Source organism: Urocitellus parryii, chromosome X (assembly GCF_045843805.1).
Source record: "Urocitellus parryii isolate mUroPar1 chromosome X, mUroPar1.hap1, whole genome shotgun sequence".
Classification (NCBI taxonomy): domain Eukaryota; kingdom Metazoa; phylum Chordata; class Mammalia; order Rodentia; family Sciuridae; genus Urocitellus; species Urocitellus parryii.
In genome coordinates, this window is record NC_135547.1 from 105,761,744 (window position 1) to 105,775,064 (window position 13,321).

Below are 13,321 nucleotides of genomic sequence, written 5' to 3' on the forward strand. Positions count from 1 at the left end.
GTGTAGTCTGGGTAAGTAGGGGATCAGGAAATCATGTGTATACTTTACCTTGCACTCCATCTTCTCCAGTGCCATTTAAATCACCTGCAGTATTATCTGCAGTATTTGTAAACAAAAAACAAAAACAACAATAACAACAACAACAACAACAAAACATTAATCTTCATGCATTTGGAAAGGATGAGAAGAATCAGGCATCCAGGAAATCCCAGGAGAGAGGGAGACTTTTTTTCTCAGATATAATTTCAAGTAGAAAGCAGCCCCAATGAGATTAGTTATTGAAACCAACAGAATCCAAAGCATTTTATTTCAAAAGAACCTGAACATTGACCTCAAACTATTATGGGCCCAAATCATAGTAAAGGAATCCAGCAGAGATCTCTGTGTATGTCACATAAACACCATCTCTAGTTATCAAGACTGTATGTGAGACTACTTGATGAATGTCTAAAAACTGTTTTATTCATATCCAACCCTTGTGGCCACTTTTGGATAACCTACAAAGGAGACTGTGAACAATGTACTTTTCCTATATTATGTAAGTCCTGGAGGTCAGAAACACTGTGTCATCTCTTTATTTTGACATTTCAAATTCCTAAGTGAAGATATTGAGTGGTACCGAAGTGTCCTCCACTCTTGAGTTCGTTGTCACATGGTTATGCTGACTGGTATCATTACCCTTACCTACCATTACCCTGGGAGTATCTACTTGGATAATTTATTTACATTATTACTAGCAATAACTAGTTGATTCATGACCATCAACTCATCTGTGGTTGGTCTAAGCAGTCTCTCTCTCTTTCGGCTACTTCTTCACTTGGTTAATTACCAAGACACCTCTGCCTAGATGAACTAGCTGTAGGTTTTCCTACTGACTCCTTGTCTTTACCTGACCTATACTTGAATCAAAAGACTGCATGTATTTGTGGCTTCCTGGGCTAAACATAGAAGCAATTTCCAGAAACCAACTAAATTGTTCAGTGGTTACATTCCTGCCTTTGTTTCTGATCCCCACTAATAGCGTCTTGCTACAACTTGATTTCACTCCCTGACTAGGATTTTTTATTTATATATAAACTAGATATATTGCTTAAATATTTAGTCTCAATCCTGACTCAGTTCTTCCCTAGTCTCTGATTATGTCTCACTATTCTATACCAGGAGACATTTTTGTTGATATTTTAATTATCTGCAATATCAGTAAATTATTAATTTGCTAGAGTTGAGACTTTCATATTATGAATACATATTTCATCAGAGAGCACCTCACCATTGGGCCAGAGGAGGAAGGCATCTGAACTTACCTTTAGAAGGCTTGGATAAGATTAAGCCTGTAGATTCCTCCTATATTTACTGAATTATACTTCCATTACTTTCTTTTTGAAGTTAAAATTAGGTGTCAGTTTGCTCCTGTCAGAGGAGAAGAACAATTTCATTTTTCTACCTATAAAGATGGATGGATTCAGAAAAAAATCCAGAAATGCCTTAGATATATTACTATACACCTCATTGACCATTATATCAGTGCTTTACTTGAGGGTGATGGCTATCTGATGTCAAGTTCCATTGATAAAGTGATTCCCTAACATCAATCTCACGTATACTTCCCTCAGAGGTCATAGAGGAACTTCAGTGACTTGCTAAGATCTAAAACAAATGAATTTGCACTAACATGCCACCAGTATTTTTAACATTAATATTCCTTTTCTATAAAGGTAATTATAGAGTGCCCCATGCACATGATTTTTTAATTCTCTCAGTAAATTTAAAGTGACATTAGCAAAATTCCATTATTATTATTATTATCATCATCATTATTCCTTGTGTATAATGTAATATTTAAAAACCATGTATATGAACACATATGCATATCTATGTGATTATTTATAGCTTACATTCTTATCAATTCCAATTGCACCAGTACCCCCTGTGAGAGTTAAGTCTAAAGTGGCATAAAACAACACAGTTTATGTTCATTTGGTCTTTGTTTACCAAGGAAGACCCTAGGACCTCCTTTCTTTATTAAAAAAAAATTGTACAGATTAATTTGAAAAGAAAAAAGCAACAAAGCATATCTTTTCATGTTTGCTGAGACTGTGAGCATCAGTAAGTTGTTCCTCCTAATATAAATTCTCTTATTCTCCCTCTGCTTTTCTCATAATCTCCATTCAATTTCCTTTGCAAATTCCTAACTCTATTCTTCTTGAAAAGCATTATTTCCTTAAGCTATTTTAACCAAGTCTAGACATTCAGAAATTTTACAGGCAACTTTGTAGAGATCTGTAATAGTAAGTTCCAAAATGTACATCAAACTTTAGCTTCTCTGAGTATTTCCTTCCTGCTAGTTCTAAACAACAAAAAAATTCGAGAACCTGTTCTAGATAAAAATAATACATTCCTAGATTGATACTTTCACAGTATGCCTCTTAAAAACCTTAAAATTGTGCTTTAGAAATTTAAATTTGTTGTTAAGTAAGTTTATCAATCTGTAGGCAAATTGTTGCATTTGGTAGAATAGTAGTTCTCAGGTTGACTGTTTACATCCACTGATATTGGTGGAAGGATATAAAATGTGCAATTGAATGAGACAAAAGCATCAACATATTTTTCATAGCCTTCTAATTACATACTACCATATTGCTCACTGTTTCTCAATATACTATTTCTCAAGTCTGTCATCATCTATACATCTTGCTTTCAATACTCTATTTCCTATCTTTTCCTAGGCCACATTCTATCTATTCCTAATTTCCATTGTTTTCCTCCAACTCCATCAGTTTATCAAATGTTAAAGTCCTGGACTGTTAGTAGTAGGATGCATTGTCTCATCGGGCACACACGTGCAATGATTTTAGCTCAACCAGGCAGTTGCTTTATCTTTCTTACTGGCATCTTGAATTGATCCCATTGTTTTTTGGCCTCTGATAATAGTTAATTTTATTTGGTTCTACCTAAAATGTAAATATTTCATTAAGCTTAATGTTCTTCCCCGTTTTCAGCTCAAGCGTAAACCGTGGCCTAAGTTACCTGTCCTGGAAAGAAATAGCAATAGGTTTCTCTCCTACACCTATATCCCCTTTATTTACCCTATCTAGGTCACATTGTTTACTGGTCTAGGAAGAAGGAATGAAGGAAAAAAGACAAAGTCTTCCATTAACTAGCCTTTTTGTAGTGTTCTTGTCTTTTGTATAACAGGGACACAAACGTTTGGCTTTCTTTGGGGCTTAAAACTGCACACTTTAAAAGCTCTTTCAGATGCTTTGCCACCTTCCCATTTCTTTAACCAAATATAAAGTCTCTTGACTTTGGTTTACTCTTAGACTACAATGTTCTTGCTAGCTAAAAGAAGTCTGCCTTGTCCAGTTTCCACTTGACCTATGGGAAAATATTTACTACACTTATCATTGGGAAGTACAGACTGCCCACTGTCTTTATCCCATCTTCAGAGAGTTTTGGCACAAGTAGATTTGGTGGAGTGATGAGGGAAGGTCAACTTCCCTGCTTCTTTTGAGATGTTATATCCATCTGGTAGAATGGGAAAAACTTAGTATTTATAGTTTCACCTGAAGACTATAGCCAGAATTCTAAAACAAGAAAGAACAATGTTCATAACCATAATGATAAAGCTTCAGACTAGCTCTTAAATTAAATACAGATCCAGGTCAGCAGGAAAGCATTTATTAAAATGCTTTCAAACCCACCAACATGATTCAGTTGAATTGAATGTCCTTATTACTTGGTGCTTGATAAACTACGTCCTCTTAGTAGGTGACAAAAAAATACTAATAAGGAGTTGCACCAATTGTCAGGCCCAGTAAAGCTCAGACTACTTTATTTAGGAAAGGAAAATTCTTCGTCAGGACTGTTTGTACACTGAAATGTGCCTGTCAAATAATTGAAACTCATGTATTCACATTGGTCTTCTTAGTTTCTGAAGACCCAGATAAGTAGGATTTGGTTTTAGCACATCTTTTACAGGACACCTATGCCCATCTTAACATCAGTGTTAAGAAAATATTCTTTCTTGCTGTAAATTCTGCAAGTATGTATATTCCAGATGTAGCTAATTAATGCTGTCCCTCAAGCAGCAAATCGAATAATTTGTAGTTTCTTTTCTCTATTCCCATCTGAATGTGCTACTTAGTCTTGAAATTCACCTACTAATAGTCACTGAAAAAACTGAGACTTAATATTAGCCAAAATATTTCATTATTAAGAAGAAAATAAAAAATGCTGTAAATAAAAACCTTTTATATACCCAGACTGCACTGATGAATACTTAAAAACAAATAAGTTTATTTTATTACAAAATGATAAGCAATATTCCCATTTAAAAAAAAAAAGTCATCTGACATCTGTTCCTTATTTCCTAAAGAAAAAGATTAGTAAATAGAAATTTAAAGATCTCCAAGTGATATGTCTTCACAAGGAGTCTTGAGTTTGTTTTGTTATGTTTTTCATTAAGTTGAAACAGAACACACAAAAAAACTACAACTCCTGAGAAAATCCATATCTCGCACATCTCAGAAGCCTCATATCTCTTGAACTTTCAGCACATTAAAGAAAAAAAAATGATATAGGGTAAATTAAAAGGTATATTTTATAATATTAAGCCTAGATGCACTAATTTAAAAAAGAAACATAAATAACCAAGAATCTCTGATATCTGGCACATAATAGGTGCTGAAAACATGGTTATTACATTATTGGATGAAAACACTGGCTTGTCAAAGATCCTAAGAAGTCAAAATGCATTTGGGGCACAATCATTCTTCCCATTCCATAAGACTTATCAGATTCTTAAGTCCTGTACACTGGACCCCACAGCAAGGAGATAACAATGAAATCTTTTTTTCAAGCTCTTGCCCAAACAGAACTCAGTTATCAAAGCTCTCTTTTCCTGTTTTGCAACCTCAAATAAATACCATAACAAGAAAAAACACTCATTATAAAAAAGAAACAAAAGACAAGTCACTTGCATCCCCACTTTTGTTCTCATAGATATTGAAAGAAAATTATTTTCATAGATTCAAACCAATTCATAGTGTGAATTATCTTTTCCATGAGAATTTCTTTATTTTGGCATATTGATTTATAAGATTTATATTTTATATAATGTCTATATACAATATAATGTGTATACATTAGGCATATATGTAATTTATCACCCTATATAATGTGTATATATAATGCCTATATATAATGTATTCAGTGTTTTATGCATGTTTATACATATGTATGTATAAATATGTGTATGTACATGTATATATGTATACGTGTGTGTGTGTGTGTGTGTGTGTGTGTGTGTGTGTTGTGGACTGTGCAGCAAAGAAGGGAATTATAGCCAGTATTAGGTAATTTTAGGCAGGAGAAATTGTTCACACTAACTCATGAAATGTTTGATTTTCCAATTTTTCTGTTTGGCTAAAGAAAATGTTTTATCCTTGAATGCTACAAAATTTGTCACTGCATTCATTGCAGCCTTCCTATGGAAAGAGACAATGTGCATATTTTAATTCTTTAAAATATGATGTGCTTAATAAACATTTTCTACTAGCTAGAAATCTTACCCATAAGGAAAAAAGATATTTATAATTCTTTTCACAGCAGATTATATTTTAGTAGTGAAAACATCCACATTTGTAATTTATTTTTTTCATGAGCTTACCCATCATCTCCTAAATGAAACAAAAAAAAATATGTCTTTGTATTGAGTTTAATTAGTATAGGACATATAGCTTCTTTCAGGAATGTTATTTTTTGGAAAAATGTTATTGGATACTTTTCTAGTTTTTATTTATATTTAAGCATGCATTCACATTCAAAATTGATTTTTTTTAGTTCCAAATTTCAATTGTTTATTTCACGTGAAGAAGTTGTTCTTCTATAGTGTCTTAGGCATGCTGCATTTTGACGTAACTGTTTTTAATATTGTGACACAAAGGTTAATGTATTATTTTGAAAATGGGAATGTAAAGAATAATCAATTCACCATGGAGATGACTTTCCTTTGCCAGGAAAAGTCATTAAACTTTTGATTTTTTTATTTTTCAAACTTTTTATTTTATATTAGAAAATTCTTTGAAAAAATACTTCATTTTCATGTTTTTTCTTAGTTTTGTTTGATTTTTCAAAATGGTTGGAATAAAATACATCATATTTTTGCTTAGGAACCATTACTGTGATTCAGATTTCTATTTCCTTATTCTTGTTGTTGAGTACAAATCTTTTAGTGTGTTTCAAGTTTGCTGTTTATGTCTATATAATTGATTTCTTTTATTTTTAATGATTAGCTAAGGACATAAAATAACATTTTATTTTAAATGTTTTTAGTGCATTGTAGTTATACATAATATTTGTGTTAAATTTGATGTATTCATACAAGTGTGGAATATAATTTGTTCCATTTTAGTCCCAAGTACTTCCCCTTTCCCTCTTCTCTTCCCTCCCCTGTTTCCCTTCCTCTCCTCTACTGGTCTTTCTTTCATTTATTGATAGTTTTTTTTAAAATAGTGCTTTTAAAATACTCTATGGTATATTAATATGTGTATATAGCATAATTTGGTCAATTTCACTTTATCATTCTTCCCTTTTCTCAATCCTCTTCCCTCCCCCTTCCCCCAATCTCCTTCCTCTACTCTGCTGATCTCAGTTCTATTTTCATGGGATCCCCTGCTGCCCTGACACAATTTTTTCCCCTTATTTTGTTTAACCTTCCCCTGGGTTTAAATTCCACTACTGAAAAAAATTGAAATTAGAAATAACATTTTAAAACAACATTTGATCACTATTTTGGAATAACAACAAAAATTTGATTATGGTTCAGGAGTTCTACCATTCCATTCAATGACACAGCATAGGTGAAGTGGCATAGACTCTTAGAACATTTGCAGACCTGACATCTCATCAGGGTCTGCCTAATAAAATATTTAGAAATAGAAGCCAGCTCATGCCATGACTAATTCAAAGAATTCTGCAAGCTTAGATTGACATCAGGTCTTTCACTGCCTGGGATGAAGCTTAGATTGACATCAGGTCTTTCACTGCCTGGGATGATCAAAGAATTTGTGTAAAACAATGTCTTATTGACTGCCAGGCCAGGCAAAGAACCAACTCACCTGAGGTCAACTCTGCCATCATCTCTTAGGTCATACTGTTCCTTTCAGCCCATATGATCTCATGAATATGGAAAGTTAGATTTCTAAAGATTGAGGCTAGATATGTGGATTAAGATATTATACCCTGTTCAATTACATTGAAATTCTACAGATGTGCACTGAGAAGTATGTTGTTTTTACTTTTAGCCAATGAAGGACTAAATTTAAACAATGCCTGAGCAGGCAATTGCTGCATTGTGTGATTGGAAAGTTTCTTCAGCCACTTGTCACAATGCTGACATTTTATCATTAGAGATCCATTTCTTTGGAGGAGCTCTGGATAGGCTACAGACTCTTCTGCAATAAAGCTCTGATTATAACCAGAAAAAATGTTTTCTGAATTATTATGTGATGCAACTTCTAGTTGAAGTTTTGACTGGAAAAAAAATAAACTATATTTGAATTAGAGTATAGAGCAAGGTCTTGTTCATTGATCATGGATAGAATATTTTAATAGAAATAGAACAAAGTTGCTTGAAATAATACCCCATCCTATTCTGATATTTTTCATACAAAAATAATAGGGAGATTTATTCTCCAAAGGATTTATCTCTGAGTGGCAGTCACCTTTTTAAATTATTATTATTATTTTTTGTAAATCCATTTTGGACTTTGATACTTGAACTATTTTCCCCATTAAATCCCTCTTTTATACCATTTACACTATCACAAACAAAGCTATCGGGCTGTGTTTTAGGAACTGATATTGAGCAATGAATATGACAGCCATCATCTCTGAGCAGATTAGAGCTTACAGTCTAAAGTAAATAACACAATTAATGAGAAATTACAATGTGGCTTGGCACTTTTTAAAGCAAATACAAAATATAACACAGAACATGGGAATGATAAGTATATGAGATAATGCATGTGTTTAATACCTTAATCTGATTCATTCTCTACCACATTTATATATGAAAATATACAACATAAATGTGTACAATTTTTACTTGCAAAAATTAGTAAACCATTCCCCCCAAATTCAAGGAGATCATAGAAGCATTTCCCTAAAATGAGAGCACCTCAGAATAGGTGTCTGGAAGAGATGTCCTCATTTCTGAGGCAAGAGTCAGAGGACAAATATAAATTAGTAATTAAAGAAAATTGGGTATGATATTGTTCTGGGAAAAGGAAACAAAACTTTAAAGGACAAAAATAGAGGGGTACATAATATGTTGAGAAATGAAAAATAAAAATAAAAAAATCTTTATATCTAAAGCAAGAAATAGAGAAAATATTGGCATGTAGCATAGCATGAAGAAATTTTTAAGCCATAATAAGGAATAAAAATTTATTCTATGGTAGAAAAGAATTATTAGAGTATTTTAACCAGACAACCATAAGTTCATTTTCAAGGGAACACACTGTAACTATTTTACAGGTGGGTTGTTGGAGGTTAAGATACCAGCCAAAAGGCAGGTTCCAGGTTTGAAGAATGGTGTAGTAATGATCTCAACTAGGTTAATGGGAAAATGATAAAATCAAGAAATATTTAGAAGGTATAAGAAAGATGTAGTATGGAGTATGGTAGTACGTGAAGTGTAATTGAAATTAATAGTATGAGGAAAATGAGAAGAAAGGGAAGTCTAAAATAACATGTTGAAGAAGTCAAGATTTACTGTACAGAAGAAAAAAAGGAAAAACTCTCTCCCCTCCTGCACCACCAAACACCAGTTTCCTTTCCCTTAGTCCAAGATCCCTTAAAGTTTATTCTTCCTCAAGCAACACTGAATTATAGGTTAGCTTCACTGAATATCTTTTATGCTCAAGAATCACCATTTATAGGATTTATATAATATCTAGTGTTCTGTGTATAATATAAAAACAAAGATAATTTTTAAAATCCTAATGATAGTCTTTGGGAAAGAGATTTATGTTGTGCCAGATAATTAGGCTTATACCTCATATACTATATGATACATGACTTAATGAATTGCCAGTAAGTAGGCCACCCTGTTCTATACTTTTTAAAAAATATATTTATTTTTTAGTTGTATTTGGACATAATACCTTTATTTATTTATTTTTATATAGTGCTGAGGATTGAACCCAGGGCCTTGCATGTGCTAGGTGAGCACTCTACCACTGAGTTCCAGCCCCAGCCCCTGTTCTATACTTTTAAAACTACTTTTTTAAAAAGGTGAACACATCCTTGAAGGGAGACTTTGCAATCAGTTCAACATTCTATTAATACTTGAAAAGTGTTAAATTATCCTAATCATACTTACAGTAACAATCAAAATTAATTGCAGCTATATTAGGATTACTTATTATTTGTTCTACTTCTGCAGTAACACAAATCCAATTGTACAAACAATTTCCATAATCCAAATTGTGAAAGAAAGAACGGGGTAACAACCATTCAAAGCTGGTTGAAATAGTATTCCAAACAAATCCTTAACCAGATGGTTATCTAAAATTCTCTTTTTGAAAAGGAGCCGATTCTGAACAGATTGTATATGTGTCTCACTGGTGGAAGTGGATTATCTGTCTTGAATTGGATTGTGATGACGATGACCCTATTCTAAGTAAACCAAATCTCTTGAACTATATAATGAGATCAGGAAGAACATTCAGCTCGAGAACGACAGATTGCAGTGACTGAGATGATTTTGCTAATGTTTTTTTCCAGCCTCTTTCCTTGATGTACATTATCCTATGTTGTTATTTTTTTTTTCCTACTGAGATTCCTGGTTTTTAGTTCTATGTGCTAATTTTTCTTTCTTTTTATTTTATTATTTTTATAAGTGGAGCTGAATGAGTGGCAGGAAGCTGCGAAATCTATCTTACAAAAAGGTGGTGTGGAAGTGTAGAATCTTCATTTACTGTGCAGCAGGACTGCAGAACAATCGCCAAGAGTAGACATTTGACCGATTCATTCTGATTTCTTCTCTTCTGATTTCTTCTCTTTAGGCCGTGAGGAGGCAAAAGTTGCTTGAACAGAGTATCCAGTCTGCCCAGGAGATTGAAAAATCCTTACACTTAATTCAGGAATCCCTTGCATTCATTGACAAGCAGTTGGCAGCTTATATTGCTGAAAAAGTGGATGCAGCTCAAATGCCTCAGGAAGCACAGGCAAGTACAACTAAATGGGAATGAGCTTCTGTTCTTTCATTTTTATTATCCAAACTGGAGGTTGCTGAGTTTCTAACTTAATGATTATTTAACTAATTATATAGAGGGTTGATTTGATTGAGTTTACTATTTGGAGATGAGAGGTAAAAGAGGGCTAGGATAGTACTGTGAAATTTACTTTTCAAAGTATATACAAGAATTTCAAATAGAGATACTTAAAAGGCAGGGAGATCTGGCATTTATCCATGTCTTCAAACTATGCTAAACATAGAAACCATAGTAACGTAGATGGTAAAGAAAATATCTTTATGGTACTCAAAGTAGTCTCCAACATTTTGTTATCATGGAATTATAAGTCATCTTTGTTATCATGGGATTACAAGTCATATGATTTCTGGTTCTATGATAATGTATTGAAAGTAGTTGATAGCACTAAATTAGGTAAATTTGCATCTTATCACTACTGATCATGATGGTTACACTCATATGGGCACACTGAAACATTCACTCATATTTAATCCAAATTGTGAAATGTATTTAATCAGATTTTCTAGAATGAGAATTAAAATAATAATGAAATCACATCTAAGTTGAATTTAAAATGAGTAAATTTATGTCATCTCTAAATTTCCTTTGAACTTTGGAAGTATTTTTAAACTGCTAAGTATTTTAAAACAACTTCTAAATGCATGTAAAGTATCAGAAGGTATTATTTATCAAGTGTCTTTAGAATTGTTTGCTATTAAGGTAATCTAGCTACTTTTTTGAGTACTATATGCATATTATGAACCTATGAGCCAACCTATGAGCTTGTAACTTAAATATACTAGCAGTGATGTCAGGGGCATTAGAAGATAATCTATAAATTCTAAAGGCCCTCTCTGTGCTGACTGCTAGAGATACCGGAAGTTTCTCACTTTACAATCAGTTTTGAGGTAAAATACTAGATTGTAGATGATGGTTCCAGTGCAGTTACAGTGCATTGAATCACAGTGAAGTTGGTGCCCAAGGCATCAGTGGCCATAATAGCATGGGTTAGTATACCATATTGTCTATGTTTGACCTAGAAAGTTGCTCAGAATGTGGGGAAGAGGACAGGTAGTTTTGATAGGCTCAAAAAGTTCAGAGCAGAGGAATTCCTTATGGAATGCACACCATTTCAAAGTAGGGTGAAAAAGGGGAAGTATGGGGGAAATCTTGATTTTAAAAACTTCTTATCTTAGATTTTCACTGGGACAGCAAGAGTAAATACAGTAGTACAAATGGAGGATGGTAGTAAACATGATTGAGCATCTTAATGTCTCCAGTCTGTACATTTTTTTTAATAAATGCAAAAGTCTAGTCAAGTTCTCTAACATTAACTCTTCCTGGTACCATCCCAATTCGACTCATACAGAAAATTTTACAGTCAGATCTTAGTGAAATGCAAGATATTGAAATAAGAAATAATTAGCTGAATTGAGAAGGAATTCACAATTATAAAATAAATACAAATAAGTAGTTCTTTTTCACAATTTAGTGATATGAACTTAAATGAATGTTTGATTAAAGAATGCTCAAAACTTTCTGAATGGGAGTGAGGAAAAAATTGTCAGAATAAATATTAAACTTTAAAATTATAAATTTGTACTTTAAAATATACAAAGAATTAATCATGAGGTTTGTAGGATGAAAATATAAGTAGCAAATCCAAAATAGACTAAAGATTTTTTTTTGGCTTAGAAGAAAAATGGAGAATCTGGGAAAACATTTTTCTTTAACTGAAAAGGTTATGGTATAGGACCCTGCATGCATTCTTTTACTTGGATATGAATATGATATACTAGTTTTTAATATATTTTTATACTCTTAAAAGTTGATAATAAAAGCAGTATTAACTGTAGCAGTTGAGAAGTACTTGCAGCTCAACATAGGTAAATGAAGATAGTTCCAATCTACTTCAACAAAGAGATTTTAGAGTACTAAGAAGCTCAAATTCATTTACCATATATTTCTGATTTGCACTGGCATTGTCAAGATACTTTTTAATATTGAATCCCCCAGTGGTAATATATAATATTGGGAAATGGAAGCCATCTAAAAGCTACTGAAACATTCTTCTTCTTTAAGGTTTTATTTTAAGATGAGAATAAATGAATTATTTCCTGGAACAGTTATCAATACTTAGATTTTCTTCAAGGACTACATTTCCTAAAGCTCAATTTGAAAATCCCATGTAAGAAACAAATAGAGAGTAAAAAAGTCGTTTGTTAAATAAGAACTTAATCACAGTGTGTCAAACACCAGTCCTACTTAGAATGCCACCAAAATGACATTTTTCAAACTGTGTATATATGACATACATACACAATAGGTGAAAATTTAATGTTTTATGTTAACAGCAACAAATGTGTTTCTTTAATGGGGGTAAAATTTTATTCTAAATAAAAGATTAAATGGCTTTGTTTTCCCTTTTCAGAAATTGCAAGTTAATTTAATTCATCTCTGAGAATCAGGACAAAATGAATGACATTGCCATATTTAGTGCTCTTTTCAATATGTGCTTACATTTTCTGTGAATACTGATAGAACAGATTTGTGGATATCTTACTCCACCGTGTGGTATACTGATAGTTTTGCTACTAAATTTTAATCTGTTAATAGACTTGCCTTTTCCTGCCTTTTAAGATTGATTGAGATCCTCAGCTATAAAAACATTCCAGAATCAAGGAAATGTGTGCCATATGTATAAATTCCTGATTATTACTATTATCTATAAAAGTAGATGTAAACCAAGGTACTTCATTTCATTCACATTTGACTAACTATATGACCAAAAAGAGCTTCCTACTTCTTCAGCATGTGCATTGACTCAAAGTTATCTGGCATAATTAGAAAATTGAGCCCTTTGTTTCTGAATTGGATTGAAAAAATTACTTTTTTATCTAGAGATGTGAACTCACAAAAGCAAAATTTAATCACTTAGACAATAAAACTAAATACTACAAGAATATCATCATAGCATGACCTATGAGTATTTTCTTTCGAATAATAGCCCATAACCAAACCATAATCTTAAATGGTATGATTGCAGCTCAGCTGCTCAGTGC

General features: G+C 32.6%; 1 protein-coding gene across 3 annotated transcripts in view; it reads left to right on the forward strand.

The window, feature by feature from the left end:
* Dmd (dystrophin) overlaps window positions 1-13,321 on the forward strand; it is a 2,014,880-nt gene that overhangs the window by 742,949 nt on the left and 1,258,610 nt on the right. For all 3 annotated transcript variants that reach the window (XM_077794046.1, XM_077794047.1, XM_077794048.1), the window contains one exon: window positions 10,071-10,232. In XM_077794046.1, the coding sequence (XP_077650172.1) occupies window positions 10,071-10,232 (162 nt within the window). The remainder of the gene's footprint in view (window positions 1-10,070; window positions 10,233-13,321) is intronic.